General features: G+C 41.6%; 1 protein-coding gene across 1 annotated transcript; it reads left to right on the forward strand.

The window, feature by feature from the left end:
• Positions 1–747: 747 nt before the first annotated feature.
• LOC144598453 (T-box transcription factor TBX19-like) lies at positions 748–26,780 on the forward strand. The gene is made up of 10 exons (XM_078408595.1): positions 748–772; positions 3,355–3,550; positions 11,722–11,986; positions 15,074–15,208; positions 16,563–16,624; positions 16,729–16,739; positions 20,436–20,487; positions 23,544–23,725; positions 24,657–24,789; positions 26,540–26,780. The coding sequence occupies exons 1-10, from the start codon at positions 748–750 to the stop codon at positions 26,778–26,780; spliced, it is 1,302 nt and encodes a 433-aa protein (XP_078264721.1).
• Positions 26,781–26,837: the final 57 nt, after the last annotated feature.

The raw sequence follows: 26,837 nt of genomic DNA on the forward strand, positions 1-26,837 counted from the left end.
CATCATTAACGATAAATATTTCTAAATGTCTGCCAGTGTTACCATCAAGCATTGCACCTCTATGTATTACCGTTGTGTAATTCTTAACTACCCCTTATTCTATTTCTGCATGGCGATAAACGCGTACGTAAGATGCCACAACGAGCTGAGTATGAAATATAGGTTTGATTAATAAAGCTGTGAATAAATCGCCCGCTTTATCTCAGATGGTTATGGAAGAGCATTTTCGACTATGGTTTGAAGTCAAATTTGAATAAGTGTGTAGGGAATATAAAACCGTGCATATAAATAAAAATAACTGATAGCTCTGATCCTCGCGAATAGACACAAAATCTGGAGCGAAAATTAAGCACATTTCCCAAAGTATTATAAGGACACAAAACCAAAGAATCTGGTTGAAAATGGCCTGAACTCATCCCAGTGCCTTTCAGATGTTGTTTCTAATCCCTTCATATGCTGATGGGAGGCTATCGACTTAAACATCAACCTCGGTCGATCGCTTGCTGAGTACACCCGGAGTGGCCTGATTTTATTTGAAATAAATGCTGTGTTGGTTTTTTTAAATTTCACTTAATATTTTTAGTTTTGAATTATGTCCCCAAGATAAATTACTCTATTGTGCAGAAAACTTAGGCAGTTAATTGGTGACTTGTAGCTGGGGAAGAAAATCACATTTCACGTGTTCTTTCCGTAATCTCCTAGCTTTGTGAAAAATAATGAAGAACCGTTGGTACGGATGAATCGCTAATGCGGCAGAGCACGGTTAGAAAAGGTAAAGTAATCACAGGTGACCCGGAGAGGAAGAGCAACCTGAAAATGAACACCAATGTCAGAAAATTACCAGGAAAACGTCGGCAGATGCTCTTTAGATGAACTGGCGGAAGATAATTAAAATGGAAACACAGCCTGAAGTCAACTTAGTGCACGGAACTACGTGCAAATGTAATCTTGAATTGGCACGCTGATAATCTAGCACAGACAATATCAATGTAAATAATTGTCTAGAAGGATCCTAATTTTCAATAGTCCTTTGACATTTGGGAAAAAATAGTTGTGTTAACTATTTTTTCCCAAATGTCAAAGGACTATTGAAAATTATATTGCATATAAACTCTGCATTATAGCAAGTTATAGAACTTGCTTCATAGCAATGATTTGTCAATGTTGGAAAGCAAAATAAACATAATGGTGGGGTAGACTCGATGGGCTGAATGGCCTAATTCTGCTCCTGGAACTTCATGAACTTAAACAACAGTTCCTGGACAAAACAAAGTAAATATCGAGGAAAGATTAATTTCGGCCACTATAATAAAAACATGAAAGAATGAATGACAGAACGTACGCCATTCTCCACAGCACAGAAAGGTAAATGGTTGATTTAAAATTATGCCGCTGATTGATTCTAGCGGAACTAAACTGAGAGAAGAATGGTCCAGACTTGTATTTTCAAACACCATGTATGTTTTGGAAAAGCGTGTCCCAATATTAGGCCAGACAATGAGGAATATCTTAAAGTTGCCTTTGAAGGCAAACAAATCATATTACACGCAATTAAAATGCTTTACAGTTGTGGTGATCTCAAATTAATAAAACTGCCATTAAAATTAGCAACCTAATACCACTCGCTTGCCATTTAAAACAGGTAATTAAAAGCTCACAAAAGCGCAGCATAAAAGGCATAGTGCCTAATGCTTCCTTCGGAAGTCCGAAAGCATCAGCAATTTAGCAACAAAATTGCAAAATTGCTAACCCATTCCTAAACACAATGGACTTGTTAAATTATGTATATATTTTTTAAGGAAATACTCTAGTTGGCTGCACTGATGTTGATGTTCTAACCTGTGAGATACAATATGTGTATATTTTGGCGCAATTGCTGGTTGAGTATTATGCATTGAGTAACTTTGTAACGTGTACATTTACCTTGGAAGGCACTCTAACCACGATTTATATTCAGATTTGCTTCAACCGTGGAAACAATAAACTGTAAGAAGGGTCTCGACCCGAAACATCACCCATTCCTTCTCTCCAGAGATGCTGCATGTCCCGCTGAGTTACTCCAGCATTTTGTGTCTACCTTCGATTTAAAGCAGCATCTGCAGTTCTTTCCCACACAAACTGAGATCTTGTAATAACGGCGTCCACGAAGAAAAGTCCGGAAATTAATTTTTTTACAGCAAGTATAAATAAGAGCAAGAGACATATTAACCTCTCGTGAAGCGGATAGAGGAGGTATCAACGAATTCGATTTGGAATAATTGATTTACTGATAACTTGGGAAACTGTCCACTGCTACGGCTCTTTGCATTTCTTCCTGTCAAAGGTGTTTTTAAAAAAATTACTAGCCATTTGTTTGTGACTATGTTCCAGTTTTCCTTATGATGCTGACTTTTTCCAAATCATTCTTAGGTTATATGAATTCAAAGGATGAACAAAGGTATGATATTCTGAATAGCACGGTCCGTTTAACGGCGAACACACAACGTTACTCCTTCGTACACTGTTCTTCATTTAGGACTTATCTACATTTACAAAATATGTTCTTCATTTAGGACTTATCCACGTTTACAAAATATGGAGAATTGTTTTCCCCTCGTGGAAAGAGAGTAACTATTTCATTAAAGCGAAAAAAATATCCTCCTTTATATGTGTGTGAGTGAGAAATATTATACTAGTTTGATATGATTTTACAATCATTGCCTTAATTCCTTATTCTTTTACAAATGTATGGATACACAATAGGTCACAAAGGGGCACAATACGATCCAATATAAATATATTGTAAATGTCTTATGTTTGAAGAAATTACCGTTTCTTCGGTTATAATACAGAAGAATTAAAATGTGTACGTAAAATAATGTCCAAAAAGAGACAGTCATAACAGTCATCTTAAATGTGATTTAAAAAAAAAAATCCAAGATATGTTTTCTTTGATAAAGATGTGCATATGTTATATAAAATCTGTGCAATTTGGCTTTCTATAATTTAGAGTAGCATTTGGTCAATTTATTTTACATGTTTAATAAAAATGCAGATTGTTTAAATGTATATTGAAATTACGAACAACTTTTACTTAAAGCGATTGTCAGTCCCTGTTTGGAAACAACCAAGATTGTGAGTCAGTTTGTTACACAGTCGACGTTGAACTGATTGTTGGGGCAGCGCCAATATCTCATAGCATGAATTGGAACATTTTTGACCAGCGGTTTGGCCAATAGCTGATATTAATGCTGATATGAAACCAATAGCAAATCGGGCGAACGTCATGTGACAGGAGAACTCATTTATACAACGATTATTTTTGAACATTATGCTCAGTGACTGGTGTTCATGTCAATCTCGTTTTACTTTAAGTTCGGACTGAAATGAATGACCCCGAGGGAAAAGGCAGCGTGGCTCGCTTGCTCAATGCTGTTGAGTGTGACCTGGCGGCTGGCAGCGAGAAGGGAGATCCCACCGAAAAGCAACTGAAAGTTGTCCTGGAAGATGCGAATCTTTGGCAAAAGTTCAAAGCAGTCACCAACGAAATGATTGTCACCAAGAATGGAAGGTTAGTTAAACAATTTAGGAACAAGCTAAATAACGATGGAATGATTACATACACCTCTAGATTTCTGAGATCATTTGGGCTGAGGAGTGTTAATTTCCTGGAATAAGGTAAATTTAGTTAAATGATGCTGGTGAAATGACTATTAATAACATTGTTTTTAATAATTTATAACCACAGTCCAATTGGCGATATTCCATCATGCCTAGCTCAAGTATTTATAAAGAGGTGCATGAAGATTAAATGTGTAAGGAGGAACTGCAGATGCTGGTTTAAACATGTCTTCCATCAAGTTCGTGTTCTACACAACGTACGTTGTGATGTTTAATTTGTATTTTCCCTTCAAATGCTCTTGTCGCGATGACATTTTGTTATTTGGGCACCCCGCTTGTTATGTATTTATCAATTAAAACAAGAAAAGTTGTAGAAATAATGAGACTTTTCATTAATGTTATTGTTCTGTTACATCTACTGAATTGTCTTTCTCTAATGTAATAACACTGTTCCCGTTTTACTATTTTTCTACATTTCCTCATTTTAATTATTCATTTAAAAAAACTTTTAATTTACTTTTGAAATCGAAAAGAAAATTAAATTGAGTTTAATTAAAATTAAACTATCGACGGTTAAAAGGACAACAAAACAAAACAATAGAAATTGTTCCAAAATAAACATCGGTATGCAAAGAAAGGAACTGCAGATGCCAGTTGTAACGGGGTTATATCCTTGGGGTAATAACACATTGGGCAGGGAGTGGGGAGGAAGGAAGATTCAGCTATTGGGAGATAGAAGAAAATTATTTAAAGCATTAAATTACAGAGTGCAATCAAAAAGACGGGATAACTTCACATCTGGTAACGGTTAATTAATGCCATAATTAGGGAATGTGGAACAAACAAACTTTCAGGGAACGAGGAATCAAAGAGAGTGATCTGAAGCAAAAGGGGGCCACTTGAAAATCAACGCCAGTGACAATGCAGTTAAAAAATGAATAAGAAGTGGGCCAAACATAACGGGTTCCTAAGCGGGACTGCCTCCCAAAGCAGGTGTGTTTATTGCTTTACTGGAAGTCAGATGCGGACATATCTCCGGGTCTGTCGAACAGGCCAGTGTGAGGAGGGCGAGCCGTGGACTTGGCAATCTTCACTGAAACGATAAGTGTGGGTATATATTTGTTTTTAACTTGATTAATAAATTCCGGTGAGTTTAAAAAAAAAGTAAATTCATAATTTCTATAAATTATTTATATCTATATGAAGCATTTTTATCAGAAGTACTGTATTTATATGGCATGGAGCTGGGGTCCCGGGACCCGTTCCTGGATCACTCCAGAGAAGCCTCCGGGCCATTGGAATCGGGGAGTTTCAAAATGTAAGCGCGGCCATTGAGGAAAAACTGAAGCGATGGGTTGGATTGAGTATGATTTGACAATCACTTTCTCAGCATTTACAGTAAACTTTAGGAAATAGGAGGAAAGTTATTGACACGAAAAATGACTGAATAACAAAGAATAGAGTATAGGTGGAACACAAAATGGGAGCACGAGTGGTAATGGTATCTAGCAAAGATCTGGGACCACAACTCGTCAACATATTTATAAATTGCTTGAAAACTCGTAAATTCGGGTTTGTTCGTGACACGTTGTAAATGGCAATATTTGTACGTGACTTCAATCTTTTGTGTAAATTGGAAAATCAAATTGGCTAAAATAATCTTGAAGGACGTGATGACTGATTACATTCGGGAGTGTTTTCTGAACATCATATTGTGGAACTAACTGGCTGGCAAATGTGAAATTAGGGTTAAGGGCGTCAGGGGTTACGCAAGGGAGGAGAATGGGGGAGAGGGCAAGATACATCAGCCGTGATTGAATGGCGGAGTGGAACTTATAAACCTATGAAAAGGGAAGGGACATGGTATTTTCTAAATTGGTGAACAGCTGGAAGTTTCGGAGTTCCAATTAGACTCGTGAGTCAATTCGGGCGGATCACTGAAATGGCATGGAGTGACAGAGGGTAACAATTTGACCTTGGGATTTCAATGTTAAACATAATGTTTCAAGTATACACAGTGCTAGGGGATGATGAGAGAGCCTGAGCACCTGTCACTTGCCACATCTGCACAATGTACCTTTCCAAAACAGATAATAGCCATCTTGTCCTTTAAGAGCGAAACTCTTGGCAGCTCCATCAATAGACCTATGGAGGTAAGAGCCAATCATGATTTCGGTCACAAAATGCTGGAGTAACTCAGCGGGGCAGGCAGCATCTCTGGAGAGAAGGAATGAGAAACGTTTCGGGTAGAGACCCTTCTTCAGTCTGAAGAAACGTCGCCCTATTATCTACCACATTGGAGAGCGTCCTTCTCTCCAGAGATGCTGCCTGTTCCGCTGAGTTCCTCCAGCACTTTGTATGTATCTGTGGTGGAAATGGTTACAGGATGTTTCGGGTCGAGACGGGTCACATTTCCCTCCACAGATGCTGCCTGACCCGCTGAGTTCCTCCAGTGCTTTATTTATCGCTCAATATTCCAGCATCTGTAGTTTCTTGTGTCCTAGATCTCGTGGTTACATCACTCAGAGAGATTGTAGGATGTAAGGTGTGTATGTACAGCACCATTCAGAGCAGGGGAGATATGACAGAAACATTCAAATTATCAACCCACTTGACGGGATAAATGGTAGCGTTTGGAAAACCCGAGATCAAAATACACAATGCATTATCATGGCCAATCTCATACTGAACTCTGAGCTCCCGGCCGCCGGTCGTAATGGTGAAACTGAAAGACACAAAGTGCTGGAGTATAACTCAGCAGGTCAGACAGCATGTCTGGATAGGCGACCTTTCGGATCTGGACTCCTCTTCAGACCGATTGTCGGGGATGTGGGGGAGGAAAGCTGAAAAGGGTGAGAGACAGGACAAAGCGTGGTAGATAATAGGTGGATCCAAGGCGAGGGGGTTTATTGATAGGCAGGTGGTTGGAACAGAGGTCAGAGATGAAAGCAGGTGTAAGAGCTGATTGTGAAGCCAGAGGGTGGAAAGCAGGGGGGAGGGGTGAAGTGGAGTCCAGGTGGGGCACAGAGGAGGGAAGAGAGTTGGGAGAAGGGGGCATGAGGGAGAAAGGGGGGAGTTTGGAGGGGGCAGGCCTTGGTTTCAATCATCTGCCTTTCAAAACAAATCCCTCACCAGTGTCCATTGTTACCTGCCATGCTTTGTCCTGCCCCTCCTTTTATTCGGCTTTCTTTTCCTCCCTACAATCAATCTGAAGAAAGGGCTCAACCCAAAAGGTTATCTATCCACGTTCTCCAGAGAGGCTGCCTAACCCACTGTGTTACTCCAGACATTTGTGTCCTTTTGTGTATTAACCAGCATCTGCAGTTCTTTGTTTCTACATGCTTCAAACTGACCCCATAGGTCATGGTTAATTGGACACACATATGTGGTTTATCTCAAACATCAACCCTATGGGGGGTGAGCGTGAATTAGGGCTTAGAAGGCCATTCGTGGGCACGCCACAATGTGGTCGAGGACAGGTGATGCAGTGCACAGTGAAGATAGGATCTGACATGGAAAGGAACCTAGTTTCTTAGCTGCAGATTAATGAAATATGAAATATACCAAAAATGAATCTGGAAACATGTACTTGACAGGGTCAAGTCTTTCACAAAACATCCTTTGAGGTCTGAAATCCTGTTGCGGAAGTTTGCAATCTGCAATCTTTATGTTACAATATAGATAGAGTCATAGAATCATAGAGTGATACAGTGTGGAAACAGGTCCTTCGCCCCAACTTGCCCACACTGGCCAACATGTCCCTGCTACCTTAGTCCGACCTGCCTGCGCTTGGCCTATATCCCTCCAAACCTGTCCTATCCATGTACCTTTCTAACTTTCTTAAACGTTGGGATAGTCCCAGCATCAACTACCTCATCTGGCAGCTTGCTCCATACACCCACCACCTTTTGTGTGAAAAAGTTACCTCTCAGATTCTGATTAAATCTTTTCCTCTTTGCCTTGAACCTATGTCCTCTGATCCTCGATTCCCCTACCCTGGGCAAGAGACTGTGCATCTACCCAATCTATTCCTCTCGTGATTTTATACACCACTATAGGATCAACCATTATCTTCCTAGTGCTACAAGGAATAGAGAGACCCAGCCTACTCAACCTCTCCCTATAGCTGACACCCTTTAGTCTTGGCAACATCCTCGTAAATCTTCTCTGAACCCTTTCAAGCTTGACAATATGTTTCCAATAACATGGTGCCCAAAACTGAACACAATATTTTAAATGCAGTCTCACCAACGTCTTATACAACTGCAATGTGACCTTCCAACTTCTATACTCAATACTCTGACTGATGAAGGCCAAGTGTCAAAGGCTTTTTTGACCACCTTATCTACCTGCGACTCAACCTTCAAGGAACCATGTACCTATACTCCTAGATCCCTCTGCTCTACAACACTCTCCAGAGGCCAACCATTCACGGTGTAGGTCCTGCCCTTGTTAGACGTCCCAAAATGCAACACCTCACACTTCCCTGCATTAAACCTCATCAACCATTCCTCAGCCCACCTGGCCCATCCATCCACATTGTAAATGTGCCAACATGATCTTCTGTTTTTTTCTGTACACTTCCAAAGAGCTGGGAACATGTTGACATTAATGTTAAACCATACTGTGATTATAATGTAGCTGTCAGAGCCATTGCTGAGCTGACCATCAAAGTCTGGAGCCTCTAATATATTTCCAATGTTATGGACACATAGGAGTGATTTTGTGCTGAAAGGTTCTTCTGAAAATGTGAGCAATACATTGAGACTGAAGGCGTGGTTGGTTTATACTGTTTCCCGTGGTGAAATTGCTGCTGAGCATCGAGGGGGTGAACTGCCTGAAATTCAGGAAAGAGGGAATAGGTGGCTGATATTTCTGCTGGGTCTTATTAATAAAGCAGAAAATGTTGCAGATCAGGCAACTGTGGGAAGAGAAACAGTCAACTTTTTGGGTCAGAGACCCTTAGTCAGAACTGCTGAACGTTTTCGCCATTTTCTGGTTTTATTTCAGATTTCCAGCACCTGCTGTCTTTTTATTATTATTTTAATTTCCAGGAGTATTACTAAAATATGTAGATTGGGACCCTGTGACAGTTGTGGGCCTTTGGCTCCATTGTTGCAGAGTATACACAGAAGACCACTCCCCACTGCAACCTCCAGGAACCTAAGGAAGGCACAGCTGAATTCTGTGCACTTATAAACCTCGCGCAGTAATAAGGCTGGTACTGCTGAGTCAGCATCTCCACTCCCAACCCCACCACCTCCACTGCCCTGGCATCTGACTTCTGCCACTCCAATGAAAGACCCCTTACTTTGGCTTCTTTCCCCTTTTGCATTTTCGTTTTAATGTCCGCTCTATTGCGGTGAATAAGATGAAGCCCAGCTACATGACTGATTGTGGTATCTTGCTGGAGGTACTGTGCATTTATAGAGCATTCCCTCCTTGCCTTCCACCCAATTTGTGCTCCCATTGAAAATCCCCCTCGTGTGTAAAGTGCTACCTGCATAATACAACAGCTTTGTTTATCACAACAGAATATTGTGGCACATGCTGAATTTTATGTGAGGTTATGTAGAATACATGTCTCACAACAAGTGTTCACGTTTTGAATGATATTCCCTCCATTTCCACCACCTCCATCTCCATGTATATCAGGGTAACCCTCCATTACCTTCTCATTGAAATGCTTACCCTCCAAGTACCTGTACCATTGACCTAAATTACACCTTGAGCGGTGAGTTCTGCTTTTTCACCATTCTGATTTCAACATATGTAAATAATACCAATGGCATTAGTTTTATTCTTACCATAAGAGGAACAATCTAATACAAATCTGTCAAATTAATTTTAAATATCTCTGTTAGATCACTTAGACAATAGACAATAGACAATAGGTGCAGGAGTAGGCCATTCGGCTCTTTGTGCCAGCACTGCCATTCAATGTGGTCATGGCTGATCATTCTCAATCAGTACCCCGTTCCTGCATTCAGAGAATTGGCCTCCACTGCCTTCTGAGGCAGCGAATTCCAGAGATTCACAACTCTCTGACTGAAAAAGTTTTTCCTCATCTCCGTTCCTTATTCTTAAACTGTGGCCCCTGGTTCTGGACTCCCCCAACATTGGGAATATGTTTCCTGCCTCTAACGTCTCAACCCCTTAATAATCTTATACGTTTCGATAAGATCCCCTCTCATCCTTTTAAATTCCAGTGTATACAAGCCTAGTCGCTCCAGTCTTTCAACTTATGACAGTCCCGCCATTCCAGGAATTAACCTAGTAAACCTACGATGCACGCCCTCAATAGCAAGAATATCCTTCCTCAAATTTGGAGCCTACATGGCAGCCTACTTTTAATATTCATGCCATTCCCAGAATTATTATAACCATTGTTATGGCCATCATTGCAAAAAGATGATTTCAAATTTTCACTAGATTGCTCCCCCTACCTGTGTTTTAATTCTGATATCCACATCCTATCTGAAAGATCCGTTCATATTTTAATTTTCGTAAACTGTCAAAGCTTTTTATGTTCTTCATAATTTCACTCTGTAGGTTCTCATTGGGCTGTATCATTCTGATCCATGGCCAGCAGTTCCATGGTCAACTGAGGACTATGTCCTGTTTTGTGGGTAGCTTATGCCTTAACTTCTACTTCATATTTACCATATGACAATCTGGGAGAAGAGGCCAGACTGACCTCCCACTCTCCCCCACCACACTCGGTACTTAAAGCAGGGGCAGAGCATAAAGTCCCAAGCTGACAAACCATGCGAAATGCATCTATCACTTCATCTTTACATCAGCACACTAGGACGGAGCTTGGGGATCCACGGTCTGAGGCCACTCACCGCTATTGTCCTCCTCCCTCTGGCAGGATGCTCGTGCCGACCAAGACTTGAAGTTGATTTCCGCAACAATGCCGCAAAATGAACGTGCAGTTGTGGAAGAACTATTGTAGTCTGATTACCTAGTGTTGCTGATAATTTATTGTATTATTGATTATTGTAAACTTATTTGATGTGTTGTTGTGTTTATGTGCCTGTAAAGCTGCACCAAGTAAGCATTTCAATGTTCCATTACCATTGCGTATTCCAATTAAACGCTCTTGACTTGACTCTTGTTGACAAGTGAGAGTAGGCCCTGGCTGGATCCTGACTTCCCAATTTTTTTATTTGACCTTTTTCTTTGCCTCTGTGCTGTTTCCTTTAATGTGCTCTTCTCTATTGTCTTGGTGTAGAATTGTTTACCTGTCCATATTATTATTAATTTCAATATATCTGGAGTCAAACAAAAAAACCTTGGAAAAACTGAATAAGTCAAGTAATACTGTTGAGGGAGGCACTGACCTAATGTTTCAGGTTGATGACCTTTCATCAGAACTAGGAAGTTAGAAATAATATACTTGGTAAGATGGAAGGATGGAGTGAAGGCCAGGAAAGGCCAATGCTAAGTTGAGGGGCAGGAGAGATTAGATGAAGGTAATTTCAGTGCCGTGCGAAAGAGGACAATAAAACCAATTGTGCATAACAAAAACAGGTGGAAATTGTTAATGGTTATGCATTCATGTTGTATTTGTTATCTTTAAAGCACCTTTTTTACCATTGAATGACATTGTGAATTTTGTTTTTTAACTGCGTCAGCTTGTTCCATGATTCAGTAAAATTACGGCTGTTCTGAACAATCAGTTCTAAATCTTTGGTTATTCCTGCCACTCTTCATTTGGTTTGCCTCTTACTTTACTTTTGAATTGTTTGTTCAATGTTATTAAACTATTTCTTTCCCACTTTACTTAAATGTGTGCTTGGACTAACAGGGGAATTAACCTCCGTGTGTGAATGGTAGTGAAACCTTTGAAAGGATTAATATAACTTTGTGTCTGAAGAAGGGTCTCGACCTGGAACATCACCTATCCATGTTTTCCTGAGATGGTGTTCCAGCACTTTGTGTCCTTTTGGGTATTAACCAGCAACTGCAGTTCCTTCTTTCTACAATATACCTTTCCTCGTGTTTGCTGTCATTACCATTATGCCTCTCAAAAGCAAAGTTTTACTGTGTTTCCGCTTTTTGACCATCACCCCTCACCGCACCCCTTCTACCCATCCCCTTCTTTCCTTGCTTCAGGCGGATGTTTCCAGTTTTGAAAATAAGCGTATCTGGATTAGATCCAAATGGCATGTATTCATTCCTGCTCGACTTTGTTGCTGCTGACAATCATCGTTGGAAATATGTGAATGGTGAATGGATCCCAGCTGGTAAACTGGAACCCTTGACACAAAGCTGTGTTTACATCCACCCTGAATCCCCCAACTTTGGTGCACACTGGATGAAAGCACCAATATCTTTTAGTAAAGTCAAGTTAACAAACAAAGCCAACAGTACCGGACAGGTAAGGCTTTCTCTCCTCCTCTCATTTATAATCACAAGCAGGCCAATTGTGAAATATGAAGTGTGCATTAATGTAATTATAGCAATCTTCTCATTATACTCTACTCCTTTCGGCCATTGTTTGAAAGGAAACCAAATATAAACAAGAATAAACGGGATTAATTGGCATATTCAGAGTTTAATGGACATCATGTTCTAGTCAGGAGAAAAGGGTTTGCTTGATGCATCCTAGTAAGCATTAAGAGATCTCCCTATGAATGCAATTTCATGTAAAAGCATTTGTAATGAATTCAGTCATTTATGTTTTTCTTGGCAGCAAAATTCCTAAAATTGACATAAACAAAAGTAAGTGCTTTAAGCAAAATTACATAATTAGAGTTGTTTTGTAATTATGAAATTAATTGCGAACACCTAAAAACACCCCAATAAATTACATTGAAGAATATGAATATGTGGGACAGGGTGAGGGAGTGGGAGGGGGGGGGGAGTGGGGGGGGGGGGGGAGGGAGTGGTTAGGATGGTAAACCTGGTGGTGTTTTTAATCTGGGATAAAGTTGCAAAGCCGCTTTGTGATAGTATGGAAGGCTTTCCAGATTTCATCCATTCTGTCAGCAGAAAGTCCTGATTCAAATGTGTCAAAATTAAAAATCAAGATAAATGCATTTTCGTTTACTATTGAACCGTTTAGCTGGTGTGGAGTAACATTACCTGTTCCTTGCTCGATATAGTCTTTGGTTGTCCAGTCTTGGAAATGCCCTTGTAGAGATAACCCTCCTAATAGCAGACCACAGGTGGCAAAATGTTGTCCGTTATTACGATTATCCACAAAAAACGAGAAAAGGGGGGTAAATATGCAGTGTTCTGGAAAAACAGTCAATAAACATCCAATAAACCTACACTAAACCTCTCCCTCTCTTTTTCTACATCACAGACGTGTACACCACAGGAACGTTCTTGCTTGTACCACTTGCAGACGGCTTCCTCAAGGTTTTTATCTTGGGCAATACCTCGTATGCTTCCTTCCCCCAACTGAGGAAGTTTAGATGTAGAATGTACACTGAACTTTAATAAAAATGTAGTAAGCTTGTCCTTTGGTTTTTGTATGTCTGATGCAGTTTATTTTTTCAGACCATATTCTTCACATACACGCGTTACCAGCCACTAACTTCTTTATTAGTTCTCGTTTGTGGCTAACACATAGGCTGACACACTTTCTTTTTACACCACTACTCTCTCTGGAAGCCATGTTCCATCGCTGCAATGATGAATTAAAGCACAAAAGTGAGTAAACACCTGTGAGTGCAGGATGACAACAGGGTGAATGCACAATGATCTGACTCTGAGTATCGTTACGGGTTCAGTGAGTGCCTGAACCCATTGAAGTTTAAATTATCTATTTACTTTGAGAGCTTTTTCTTAATATTTTTGTATGTTTTTCCTTTAAGAAATGTGCCAACACACATTTTCTTCTAATCTTTATGCTGATTCATACAGCTATTCATCAAATTAGTTTATATGGCTAAGAAGAAAGTCACATCTGAACTGTATTATAAATTGCCATGCAATCGCACTGCAACTCAAGACAATATTCGACAGTCAGGAGAAGGAATCTTTATTGATCTTTTTAAAAGCAAGGAATATTGAGAAAATAAAGTCTTCTGTGGTTTACAGAGAAAGAAAATTTAAAATGATGAGGTGGGAAGAAGAGTGAGATGCATGTTTAACAACACTTGTTTCTTGTGAAGAACATTTGGACAATTTAAGGATGTAAATGGTTTTATGAAAATTAATGTTTGAAATATTATTCACTATTACAGGAAGTAGCCAGGATGTTTAGTGTTTTTGCAAACAATTATGCTTGAATTACCTAAACAAGGTGAAATATTGATGGAGACATTCCTGTCTTTAGAACCAGAGTTGCTGATTGAGAATCCAATAACAAAGACGCTGACAATTTGGACAAGTTGTTTGCTGTTTCTTGGTTGTTGCAGCCAAATGCAAGAGGATCAGCAATTGCACAAAAACACAAATTGCACAGTTGTACTAAAAGGTCTGCCAGTGGTGCCTTCAAGAGGCAAAGAGTCTTAAAGAAAGGTCCCAAACCAAAACGTAGCCTATCCATGTTCTGCAGAGGTGCTGCTTGATCCGTTGAGTTACTCCAGCACTTTGTGTCTTTTTTTTGTTGTAAACCAGCACCTGTAATATCTTGAGCCCATTTTCAGAAATATGCATGCTGCACTTCACATGACTCCTGAGAGCAAATGAATTCCTTAAGCCCCTGTCCCACTTAGGCGATTTTTTAGGTGACTACAGGCGACTAGGCTGTCGCCACACGGTCGTCGTGGTGTTGCCTACATGGCCATGAGTAGTCTCCAAAGAACGTTTTTCTGGTCGCCGCTCGATTTTGAAATGTTTAAAAAATTTCGGCGGCTGTTGGTTTGACGCCAATGATCATAGCTTGACGACTCCTGACGTAGGTGCCATCGTAGGTTGTCGACAGATGACGTAGGTTGTTGCCGGTACTGACTTTAGTGAATTCCATTGGCGACTACCTACGTCAACCTACGTCAACCGGCAACAGGTACCAGCGTAAAACCGGAGGCGAAAATGACGTGAAGTGTCTTCAGTTGTCGCTGACAGGGTCGTAGCTTGTCGTGGGTAGATGTAGGTTGACTTCAGTTGTCGCCTGCGTGGTCGTAGGTTGTCGTTGGCGCAGTCGTAGGTGGACATCCTAAGTCATGACAATTGGGTCGCCGATTGTCAGTAGCTTGCCGTAGCTTGACGTCGACTGGGTGGTAGGTTGTTGTAGCTTGTCATAGACATTGTCGTAGGGGAAGTCCAGTCGCCGTTTTTTCAGTGACCTGCTACGACTATGATAGTCGCCGGCAGTCGCCTAAAATATCGCCTAAGTGGGACAGGCTCATTTGAAGAAACAAATATGAGGGTCAGCTTTTGCTTTGAACAGGAAATCAACATCATTGGCAAGGTTAACAGTTACAGGTCATTCTTGAAGTGTCTGTACATATTTGATGGTCTCCTTCCATGATGTTTGGTCCTAATTTTACAGGCTGTTTTCATCTTTTTACAGGTAATTCTAAATTCTCTGCACCAATACAAGCCCCAGGTTCATATTGTGCATGTAGGGGGACCTCACAGGATGGTTTCCAACCACTCTTTCCCTGAAACCCAATTCATTGCAGTAACTGCATACCAAAATGAAGAGGTCAGTACAGTCATTGTTACATTGTTAACTTGTTTTGCGCTTTTCATGGTTATTGTAATGCATTTTGTAAATGAGGGTTGAGGGATTTCCGGATAATGTAGAAATAAGATTAGGGTGGTTTCTCAATCACATATTGGTCTACTTTTTGCCTGCCACTGAAACTATAATTTAATTAAAAAGTCAGGGAAATTAGCCATGTAAAGAACAATAAAATTAAACCTTCTTTCCAACGTTTGATAACATTTACTATAGGCTGATTAGGACATCTGCCCAATTCCACACTGACAATACTTAGCAACTGCATGGCAAAGTACAGTAGATTTAATGCCAGTGAAGTGCACCATGGCACATATATTTAACTGCTTTAAGTTGAAAAGGGCGTGGAATAGATTCACCAGGATGTTACCTGGGCTTACAGGCTTGAGTTATATGGAGAAGTTGAATAGGTTGGGATTTTTTTATTTGGAGCACAAGGGGGGGGGGGGGGGGGGGGGCTAAGGTGACCTTATTGAGGTGTACAAGATCAGGGAGGGGGGCATGGGCAAAGTGTTCAGAGTCTTTTTCCCAGGGTAGAGGATTATTAATCTAGAGGTCATAGGCTTAGAGATAAAGTGGAGAGATTTAAGAAGGAACGGAGGGCCAACCTTTTCTCTCAGAGAGATAGTGCATATCTAGAATGAGGTGCTAGAGGAAGCTATAGAAATGGGTACAATTCCGATTTTCTAAAGACATTTGGATAGATATATGGATAGGAAGGGCTTGGAGAACTATGGACAAAATGCAGGCATATGGGGTTACCCAAGTATGTAAACTTGGTTGGCATGGTCAAGGTGGGCAGAAAGGCCTATTTTTGCACTGTTTAGCTCAATGACTATGTTTTTCTATACCGACTGGCATAATTATAAAACTGGAATTTCTGGCTGTGTGTGGCGCAGGATCTGATTCCCGAATCGAGTTGCAGCCAATTTAATAAAACTCAACGAGCTTCCTTCCTCTAGTGGTTCAGTACACCAAATTGGAAAGCTGAAATGTATCTGTGTATCTGGAACATTACACAATTTTTAGAAATATTTCAATTTTCTAAGCAAACAATAATTTTCCCATTTTATCTGCCAGAAATGATTTTTAAATTCCTTTTTATTGCATGCTAGTCAGGGATGATGTTGCCCACAACACATCCCTCCCGCAACCTGTCCATTCAACTTGGAAGGCAATATCAGCACTGAGCCCCACACCCACTTCCCGCCTTAGAAGTTTAAGGGTGGGGAAAATGGCCTTTCACTTGGGTTAGAGCTTTAGTCAAATCTTATTTTTTAGTTTTGTATTCTGAGTTTTATACATTATTGTTTTTAAGGTTACAGCCCTGAAGATTAAGAATAATCCTTTTGCAAAAGCATTCCTGGATTCAAAAGAAAGGTAAGTCAGTGGTTTGCAGCATAACATGAAGTTACCTTGCTTATTGATTAGGTTGCTTACTCACTTTTTCCTAGCAATTCATGCACATTTGCATGCTAGTCAAGAAGTGACCACAGTTAAGATGATTTAGGTTTAGGGTCTGACTGAAAGAAGAAATAAAAAATGCATACCCAAGTGCAAGTAAAGGAGAAGATACCAATAAGCATCCAAATAAATGCCAAGGTAAGTATGGGCATCTTCGCAAAACATTTTTTTAATGACATGGCTATAATCTGCAATGTTATTACCTGCATTAGCATAAGATATACCAATATCTGCCAATCTTGTCCCTTTAGTGATTTATCTTGCTTCTATTTGATCTGCAAACCTGTGCCTTTAGCTCTCCCTAGTCTCATACCGATGATTATATTGCTGTCTTGGTTACTTTGCTTCCAGTGTCTCCTGATTTTGGGATTGTTCCCACACTTGCCTAGGCAGAAAGAAAATCCAGAGGACATAGGTTTAAGTTGAAGGGGATAAGATTTAATAGGCATTTGAGGGTGGAACTGCCGTTTCCATCCTCATGGTGTGTTTCTGGCCACTTTCAGCGAGATCCCTTTACTGGCTTGGCCCGGGCATGGTATACATTTGCAAAGTGCTTCCTCTTTGTTTTAAGCATTGAAGAATTTCACAATGTCACTGGCCGCAAGGAAGCCCACAACATTACCCATCCCGTCAGTTTTGCTGTAAATACAATTACAGCTCAAAAATCTTTAGGATAATGAGCATCAACTCTTATTTTATCAACGTGGGAACTCCAGTGTACTGAGAGTTAAATAATAAAGGTACCTTAGGGTAAGTAAAAAGAAACATTATTACCAATAATGAAAACAGTTAACAAAATTTAGGAAAATGGATCAGTCAACCATACACCTTGAAATATCAGTCTTAGGTTTCACATTGGGTAAGAAGGATTATCGCTACATCATATGTTCCTGTCTTTTACATAGGAAGAGGAAAAATACAATTTAGAGTCATCGAGTCATAGAGTGATACAGTATGGAAACAGGCTCTTCGGCCCATCTTGCCCACACCGGCCACTAGTCCCACCTGCCCGCGTTTGGTCCATATCCCTCCAAACCTGTCCTATCCATGTACCTGTCCAACTATTTCTTAAATGTTGGGATAGTCCCAGCCTCAACGACCTCCTCTGGCAGCTTGTTCCATACACCCACCACCCTTTCTGTGAAAAAGTTAACCCTCAGATTCCTATTAAATCTTATCCCCTTCACCTTAAACCTATGTCCTCTGGTCCTCAATTCACCTACTCTGGGCAAGAGACTCTATTCCTCTCATGATTTATCTGTATTTTTTATATGTATAAAAAACTTTATAGTGTAATTGATCAATTCTCTCTTCTGCTAATGTATCATGCTATAGCTTTACTTGTACTCTTTCAGAACCGGTTATAAGGATGAGCTTTCTGGAAATCACCACTTGAGTTGTTCTCACAGTAAGTCAATACCTTTGCATGGGATGATGGGTTCTCGGTTACATTGGATGAATAATTGGAGGTCCTCTTGAATAAAAGGATGGTTAAACTTTTGTTGAGCCAAACATCAGTTAAATTGGAGTGTTAATGATCTTTCCACTATATGTTTTTGATTGCTAAGAAAAATATTCCATTGACAATTTTTATCACAAGAATATGTTAGGAATCTAACCACTTTGAATAAAAACTGTTTAAATGGTTATTCTTTTTGTCCAGCTAGAAACAATTCCGACATCTTTCTCCTTCATTCGGTTGAATATTTTTCTCAATTTATCATAGGAATATGGATGCTATGTCTAGGTTATTAATGACAAATTTTAATTGGAATAATGGGTAATATTGAAATTATACCAAGAAGCATAATAGGAAAAAAAAAAGTTGAACTCCAGTCCTTCATCTAGGAGCTCGGGCTAAACTAGAGTCAATAGGAATCGGGGGGGGGGGGGAAAGAATCGGTTGGTTGGAATCATACCCAGCACAAAGGAAGATGTAAGTAGTTTAGTTTAGTTTAGAGATACAGCTCGGAAACAGGCCCTTCACCCACCAGGGTTCGGGACGACTAGCGATCCCCGTACATTAGCACTTTCCCACACACTTGACAGTGTGGAAGTGGAGAGCATGTTTACTCCAGTAAGTGAAATTAGCACTTGGCAGTCACCACTTCAAATGAATGAGACACCCAAAGTGAAGGAGTGAGACAGCATTACATGAGACAGCATTTTCTCTCAGTGTCATGTGTCTTACAAATTGTTATTCGCAAAGACTGGTAGAATCTGACTCTTTGAATACTTTTAAGGCAGAGGAAGAGAGATTCTTGATAAATAAAAGGGTGAAAGGATACCACTGAGTGCAGAGTGCAGAGGTGTGTTTACATCAGAAAAACCATGATCTTCTAAGTGGCAGAGGAGGCTTATGGGGCTGTTTTGTTGCTCCAACTTTAATTTTCTATTGTTGTGTCACCTAATCATGCTTCTAATTGGTACAGTCGTATGATTAATCAGATGGAATGATTTTGTTTGTCAAAAATTCTTCAATCCCAAAATGTTTATAGTAATACTTTTTAAACCATCACTACATCCATGCTTACATCCATAACTGTGCATTGTGCCACTGACATTGGCAACTATTAGAGATTAAAAATCTTGAACCATAGTTTATTAGAACCAAGGCACATTCCTTGTATATGCACATACTTGACCAATAAACTTATTCATTCATTCATTCATTCATTCATTGTGTGCCTTCCTGAGCCCCCATGGTATTACAGTCACTGTCACAGAGGCTGACGTCAGAAGATCTTTCAGGGGGGTGAACCTTCGGAAAGCGACTGGACCTGATGGTGTACCTGGTCGAGTTCTCTGTGCAGACCAACTGGCTGGAGTTTTTGCAAACATTTTCAACCTCTCGTTAGTGAGGTCTGAGGTTCCCACCTGCTTTAAGAGGGCATCGATAATACCGGTGCCCAAGAAGAGTAAGGTGACGTGCCTCAACGATTATCGACCAGTGGCACTAACGTCTGTGGTGATGAAGTGCTTTGAGAAGTTGGTTAAGGTGCATATCAACTCCTACCTCAACAAGAACCTCGACCCATTGCAGTTCGCCTACCGTCACAACAGGTCAACGGAGGATGCAATCTCACTGGCTCTTCACTCCGCACTGGACCACTTGGACAATAAAAAACACTTACGTCAGGCTATTGTTTATAGACTACAGCTCGGCGTTCAATACCATCATCCCTTCCAAGCTGGTTACCAGCCTGGATGGTTTTAGAGAGGGACTACGCGGTGTCCACGGGCACCCTGGGGGATTTCCGGGACCGCTGGGCACTGCGGGGGGTTGAATGCATCCTTGACAAGGATTGTAACATAGTTGCATAGTAGTTTATTTAGTATATTTATGGTCTTGTATTATGGTGGTGGGTTCTGTTTTGTTTTAAGGTATTATAACTATTATTTTTAATAATCGAATTAAAAAAATTATTTTAAAAAAAAGCTGATTACCAAGCTCACAGAACTGGGTCTCTGCTCATCCCTCTGCAATTGAATCCTCAACTTCCTCATCCACAGACCCCAGTCTATTCGAATTGGCAGAAATACCTCTTCCTCATTAACAATCAGTACAGGAGCACCTCAAGGCTGCGTGCTCAGCCCCCTGCTCTACTCACTCTTCACTCATGACTGTGTAGCCGGATACAGTGCGAACTCTATCTTCAAGTTCGCTGACGACACCACCGTTGTTGGACGAATTACACATGGTGATGAGTCAGAGCGTAGAAGTGAGATCAACCGATTGACCAAATTATGCCAGCACAACAACCTGGCTCTCAATATCAGTAAAACCAATGAACTGATTGAGAACTTTGGAAGAGGAACGATGAGGACCCACAATCCTGGTGGAGAGAGTCAAAAACTTCAAATTCCTGGGCTTGCATATTTCTGAAGATTGTTCCTGGACCCACCACACTGATGAAATTATAAATAAAGCACATCAACACCTCTACTTCCTGAGAAGATTATGGAGATTTGGTATGTCAGAGAGGATTCTCTTGAACTTCTACAGGTGTACAGTAGAGAGCATATTGACTGGTTGCATCGTGGCCTGGTTCAGCAACTTTAATGCCCAGGAGCGGAAAAGACTGCAAAAAGTTGTGAACACTGCCCAGTCCATCATCGGCTCTGACCTCCCCACCATCGAAGGGATTTATCAGAGTCGCTGCCTCAAAAAGGCAGACAGCATCATCAGAGAACAAAACCGTCCTGGCCACGCACTCATTTCACCCCTGCCATCGGGAAGAAGGTACAGGAGCCTGAAAACTGTAACGTTTAGGTTGAGGAACAGCTTCTTCCCGACAGCCATCAGGCTATTCAACACCACAACCTCAAATAAGCTCTGAACTTCAATAGACTTCTTCTTCTTCTTCTTCTTCTTCTTCTTCTTCTTCTTCTTCTTCTTCTTCTTCTCCTCCTCCTCCTCCTCCTCCTCCTCCTCCTCCTCCTCCTCCTCCTCCTCCTCCTCCTCCTCCTCCTCCTCCTCCTCCTCTTCCTCTTCCTCTTCCTCTTCCTCTTCCTCTTCCTCTTCCTCTTCCTCTTCCTCTTCCTCTTCCTCCTCCTCCTATTGCCTGTTTTTTGAGTATGTGTCTATATATATATATATACTGTATATAATATTATATATATACTAGACCAAGTGGGCCCGTTGGGCCCGTCCTCGTAGGGTTTCCATTGTAACCGGGAGGCGGGGAGGGAGGGGGGAGGGGGACCACCTGTTTTCCCAGTACCCCTCTTTACCCGTTGTGGGATGGGAGGGGGGAGGGGAGGGGGGAGGGAGAGGGGAGGGAGGGGGGTAGGGGGGAGGGAGGGGGGAGGGAGGGAGGGGAAGAGGGAGGGGGGAAGGGGAGAGGGAAGGGGGGGGAGGGAGGAGGACCTCCCCTTTTCCCAGTACCCCTCTTTCCCCGTTGCGCCCGTCCTTGTAGGGTTTCCATTGTAACCGGGAGGCGGGGAGGGAGGGAGGGAGGGAGGAGGGAGGAGGGGAGGGAGGGGGGGAAGGGGAGGGCGGAAAGGGGGGAGGGGGGAGGGTTGAAAGAGCATCCCTCTCCCCATCAGAACTGCCTCCTCCATCGACTCCTTTAAGTCCAGGCTCAAAACCTATTTCTACTCCCTAGCTTTTGAGGCTAATTGAGGAGGTACTGTGAACTGTTTGGGAGGGGAGGGGAGGGGGGAAGGGGGGAAGGAGGGGGACCTCCCCTTTTCCCAGTTCCCCTCTTTCCCCGTTGGGCCTGTCCTCGTAGGGTTTCCATTGTAACCGGGAGGACGGGAGGGAGGGAATGGGGAGGGAGGGAGGAGGGAGGTGTGGAGGGAGGTGTGGAGGGAGATGGGGAAGGAGGGGGGAGGGGAGGGGGTAGGGGAGGGAGAGGGGAGGGAGGGAGGGGGGTAGGGGGAGGGAGGGGGAGGGGATGGGGGAAGGGGGGAGGAGGGGGACCTCCCCTTTACCCAGTACCCCTCTTTCCCCGTTGGGCCCGTCCTCGTAGGGTTTCCATTGTAACCGGGAGGGGAGGGAGGGAAGGGGGAGGGAGGGGGAGAGGGGAGGGGGGGGTAGGGGGGAGGGAGGGGGAAGGGGGGAGGGAGGGGGAAGGGGGGAGGGAGGGGGCTCTCCCCTTTTCCCAGTACCCCACTTTCCCCGTTGGGCCCGTCCTCGTAGGGATTCCATTGTAACCGGGAGGAGGGGAGGGAGGGAAGGGGGAGGGAGGGAGGAGGGGAGGGAGGGGGGGGAAGGGGAGGGCGGAAAGGGGGGGAGGGGGGAGGGGGGAGGGAGAGGGTGGAAAGAGCATCCCTCTCCCCATCAGAACTGCCCCCTCCATCGACTCCTTTAAGTCCAGGCTCAAAACCTATTTCTACTCCCTAGCGTTTGAGGCTCATTGAGGAGGCGCTGTGAACTGTTTGCGTGCTACTGTATGTTTCATTTTTTCCCTTAGTACCTAATCAGATGTACAGCACTTTGGTCAACGTGGGTTGTTTTTAAATGTGCTGTACAAATAAAATGGACTTGACTTGACAGCTCTTCGCAACAATGTAGCACAGGGGCATTGTGACGTCACACGCTGAATACCGCTGGGGGGGGGAAGGGGGGTCAGCTCGAGTTCATCTCACAGGGGCATTGTGACATCACAATCCGCACCGCAGCGCCCCCCTTCTGTCAAAACTTCGATAAATCAGGGGGGGCAGCACTTTTAAACCTCTGTAACTTAAAAAATATGCGTCCGAATTAAATAAAAATATCATTTTCCAGCAGCGAACCGCATGCTGATTAAGGCGGTACAAAAATCGTGGCGCTACGGTTCACCGTTTTGCCGGAATTGCCGTATTCAGCCGACATCAGTGGAATATATATATATAGATACAAGATCTGAGTTTTAATAGTATATAGATGTGTGTACTTGTGGGTACGTGTGTATATATACACACACTGAACTTTTTTTCTCTCTTGTTTATCATATTGTTTACAGTACACTATGTTTACATATTCTGTTGTGCTGTAGCAAGTAAGAATTTAATTGTTCTATCTGGGGCACATGACAATAAAACACTCTTGTCTCTTGACTCTTGATTGTATTCCCAAATTACCATTTGCTTTCTGCAACAGTTTTCCATTACTCTCAAATTCTGTTGTCAACAGACTTAATCTTAACATGTGAAAAAGCGGCAAATTAAATATTCCAATTGTTAAGAAAATGCCAATGCTGAGCAATTGGAGTTAATAAAATTAGTAGTGACCCAGATGTTTGAAATTCTCTGTAGTTGAAACATTTGATGCAGTAAGCTCAATAAATCCTGCTGGTGTTATTATTATAATTTTTGAATGATTACTGATTTTATTTTCTCCAGTAAGCAGCTGGTTGATACCGAATGGTGAGACTATTTGTACCTCAGCAAATCCAAATTATCAGTACCATGCTGCTTTACCACTTCCTAGTGGTGCCCACTCATTCCATAGCTGTGAGCGATACAGCCCAAGGCACAGTCACCTCACCTCTCCATATCCAACATCCTACGTGCACAGAAATTACCCGACAGGTAAGCTCGGGTTTGTTAATTAAGATGCTACATTAAGATGACTGTTTATTAAGCAGCATAGCATTTCAAAACACAGTAAGCTAATAAAATATCACTTCCATGGTTAATTTAAACTTTTCAAAATGTTAATGATCTCAGTTACTGTAACTTCATAAGGGATAAGATAAAAGGGTTTTGAATCAATAAACACTATTTGATGTTGGATTTGGATTTTTGAAATCTTGTAAATTTTGTAATATTAGGAAAGTATTTCATAGCTAATGCTACTCAATACTAATATCACAGCATGGTTTTGAAATGCATTTTATAAAATTTAATAGTATATTAAATGTTGCATATTTTTCCAGTGTTAAGATTATTATTTAATGACGTTATCGCAGTCTGTAGTTGTTGCAAGTTTGTTTAATCAGAACAGCATTTTCCAAATAGCGATAAACAATTATCTTAAGGAAGATAGAGACAAAATGCTGGAGTAACTCAGCAGGTCATGCAGCATCTCTGGAGAAAAGGAATAGGTGACGATTTGGGTCGAGACTTGGCTCAATAGGAGACGTTTTGGGTCGAGATGATTCTCACAAAAATTATCTTTGGGAGTTGGTGGTGAAAGTGAAACAATTTAACAATGAATCAAAAAATCCATTGTACAGGTTTTGAGTCTCCGTGGAAGGGTATTATTATTAAAATTGATTGAGGTGCAGATTTAATTGTATTTCAGAATACAATTTCAGTTTTAGTTTCAGCAGATGGAGGCTTGCAAAATGTGACTTTAGATTCTGGTTTATTGACTGTTTAACTGAAAAGAAGATGTTTTCTTATGGTTTAACCTGACGCTTACCCCAGGGAATAATTTACCTGGATAGTGAGGATCTACATTTCTCCTTATAATATATAAATAGTTTTGTATATTGAACAACATTGTGTTTTTAACAAGTGCCCTTTGCAGAAAACACTGGTAACAGCCTTCAGCCCCTACCAGGGCACGACAACTGGTCAACCTTGCCACCTCCTCCACATGCTAACATGTTACCACTGACTCACACATCTGCAGCTGGATCGAATTCCAGGTGAGGAACACGGGTTGAAAATCCAAGGATTGCTTGCAGTTTTAGGGTTTATGAGTGATGTTGCTCCATCGTGGAAATTCAACTAATCTGAAAACCCCCCATCTTGCAGCCTCCCCATTTACTAACACTGACACCTACGTCTTTCCCTCTAAAATGAATCCTGATTATTCCTTCATCTATATACTAAAACTCTCGTTTATTTGTTTGTTCCTGAACTACAGCCAAAACGGTACACGATGGCGCGCCAATTTTAGGCCCACTTTACTCACCATCGTCCCTTTGGAAGAAGTTTCATTGAAATCGGTGTTATATTTTTTAAGTTATTCTCATTTTAAAGTTTAAATCTATCTCCTAGGGAGGGAGGGGGGAGGGAGGAAGGGAGGGAAGGGGGAGGATAAGGGGGGTTGAGAGGGATGGAGGGGGAGGGGAGGAGGGAAGGGGTGGGGAGGAGGGAGGGGGAGGGGAGGGGGAGAGGGGGGGAGAGGGGAGGGGGTGGCGGGAGAGGGGAGGGGGTGGCGGGAGAGGGGAGGGGGGGGAGGAGAGGGGAGGGGGAGTAGAGGGTGCTGCACTAATGCAGGAGAGGTTTGGGCCCAAAGGGTCCACTTGGTCTGATATTCATTAAAAACCTCTGGAGGAGTGGAGAAACTTGGAAAGCAACTTCCTGATTTCTATTTAATTGTATTGTCAGAAAAACCTCTTCTTTAGCCTGACCATTATTATCACTGCAAATTCTAGGCAATGATAGCTTCATAATTCTCTTTGTGAAATAAATTACTCTAAATTAATAAATTATTAAAGAGATTTAATAAAATCAGTTTTGCCAGTATTTGTCTTACAACTGTGTTATTGTGATATGTACAATTTATTGAAATTGCAGGTAATCTATCTCTACCATTCCAACTTTTGCTTTGATGTGCATATTTCACAATTGGCCGGATTCAAATTATAAAACGTAGAGTTGACATATTGAAATCAAATGACCATAATTGTTATGAAATAATCAAAAATATTTCTTACTATTGCTGTCTAATTGAAATGTTTTCAGTATTAATCCACTGCGGTGAATTCTTCTGTCAACCCATTTTCCCCCACTGCCTTTCATGAAAGCTTTCATGAAATCCACGTGGGTTTTCTCCGAGATCTTCGGTTTCCTCCCACACTCCAAAGGCACACAGGTTTGTAGGTTAATTGGGTTGGTATAAGTGTAAATTGTCCCTAGTGTGTGTAGGATAGTGTCAATCTGCAGGGATTGCTGGTCGGGGCGGACTTGGTGGGCCAAAGGCCCTGTTTCCGAGCTGTATCTCGAAACTAAACTATATTAAAGCAGGGTGTAATTTCCCCATCATTTCTTTACACATTGTGCCCTTCGTGAAAAACACAGGAAACTGACTCCTGCTTGCATGCAGTTGGGGTTGAATATTAGTTAGCAGCAGAATCCACCATGAATCAATTAATTAAAGCAGGACATTTATAATTCTACAGGAGATTGTCTTTACTGAAACTCTCTCCTGGGATGCACTCACCATTCTCAACAGATTGGCATCATTCTACAATGAAGAAACAAATTGAATATTGAAGATAACTGTTTGTGCTATATCGCTTGTGCTATATTATTCTATAATATTCTAGAAGATGCTAAAATTATTTGTCATTTTTAAATCTTTGAACGAATGAAATGGCAACCCATGAATGAGGCTTTAGTAGTCTCGAATGTTCAACAATAATTGTGTCCTTGTTTTATTATTTTCAGCCAGTATACATGCCACTGGACTGTGGGCAATCGTTCAGTAAGTCCAACTAACCAACTGAACTCAGCTGCTGGAAACTCTCAAAGTCCATTTATTCGAGGAAACCTGAACTTGCCACCAACTCCTTCGTCCTTGGTCACGGTGACGAGTTCCAATGGGGCAGCGATGGAGATGATCAGTGAATCCCCACTAACCAGGCTTGTGGTATCATCATGGAGCTCAGGTTCATCCCCATCTTTCTAATAGTTTACCGCATCTGACACTTGATTGCTGTGGTCATCTATTTCAGCCACACAATTA

Source organism: Rhinoraja longicauda, chromosome 12 (genome assembly GCF_053455715.1).
Source record: "Rhinoraja longicauda isolate Sanriku21f chromosome 12, sRhiLon1.1, whole genome shotgun sequence".
Taxonomy (NCBI): Eukaryota; Metazoa; Chordata; class Chondrichthyes; order Rajiformes; family Arhynchobatidae; genus Rhinoraja; species Rhinoraja longicauda.

Coding starts and splice junctions, on each gene's coding strand:
- LOC144598453 (XM_078408595.1), top strand. CDS start 748: ATGCGGCAGAGCACGGTTAGAAAAG. Junction 3,551..11,721: donor ATTGTCACCAAGAATGGAAG/GTTAGTTAAACA, acceptor TCCTTGCTTCAG/GCGGATGTTTCCAGTTTTGA. Junction 15,209..16,562: donor CTGCATACCAAAATGAAGAG/GTCAGTACAGTC, acceptor ATTGTTTTTAAG/GTTACAGCCCTGAAGATTAA.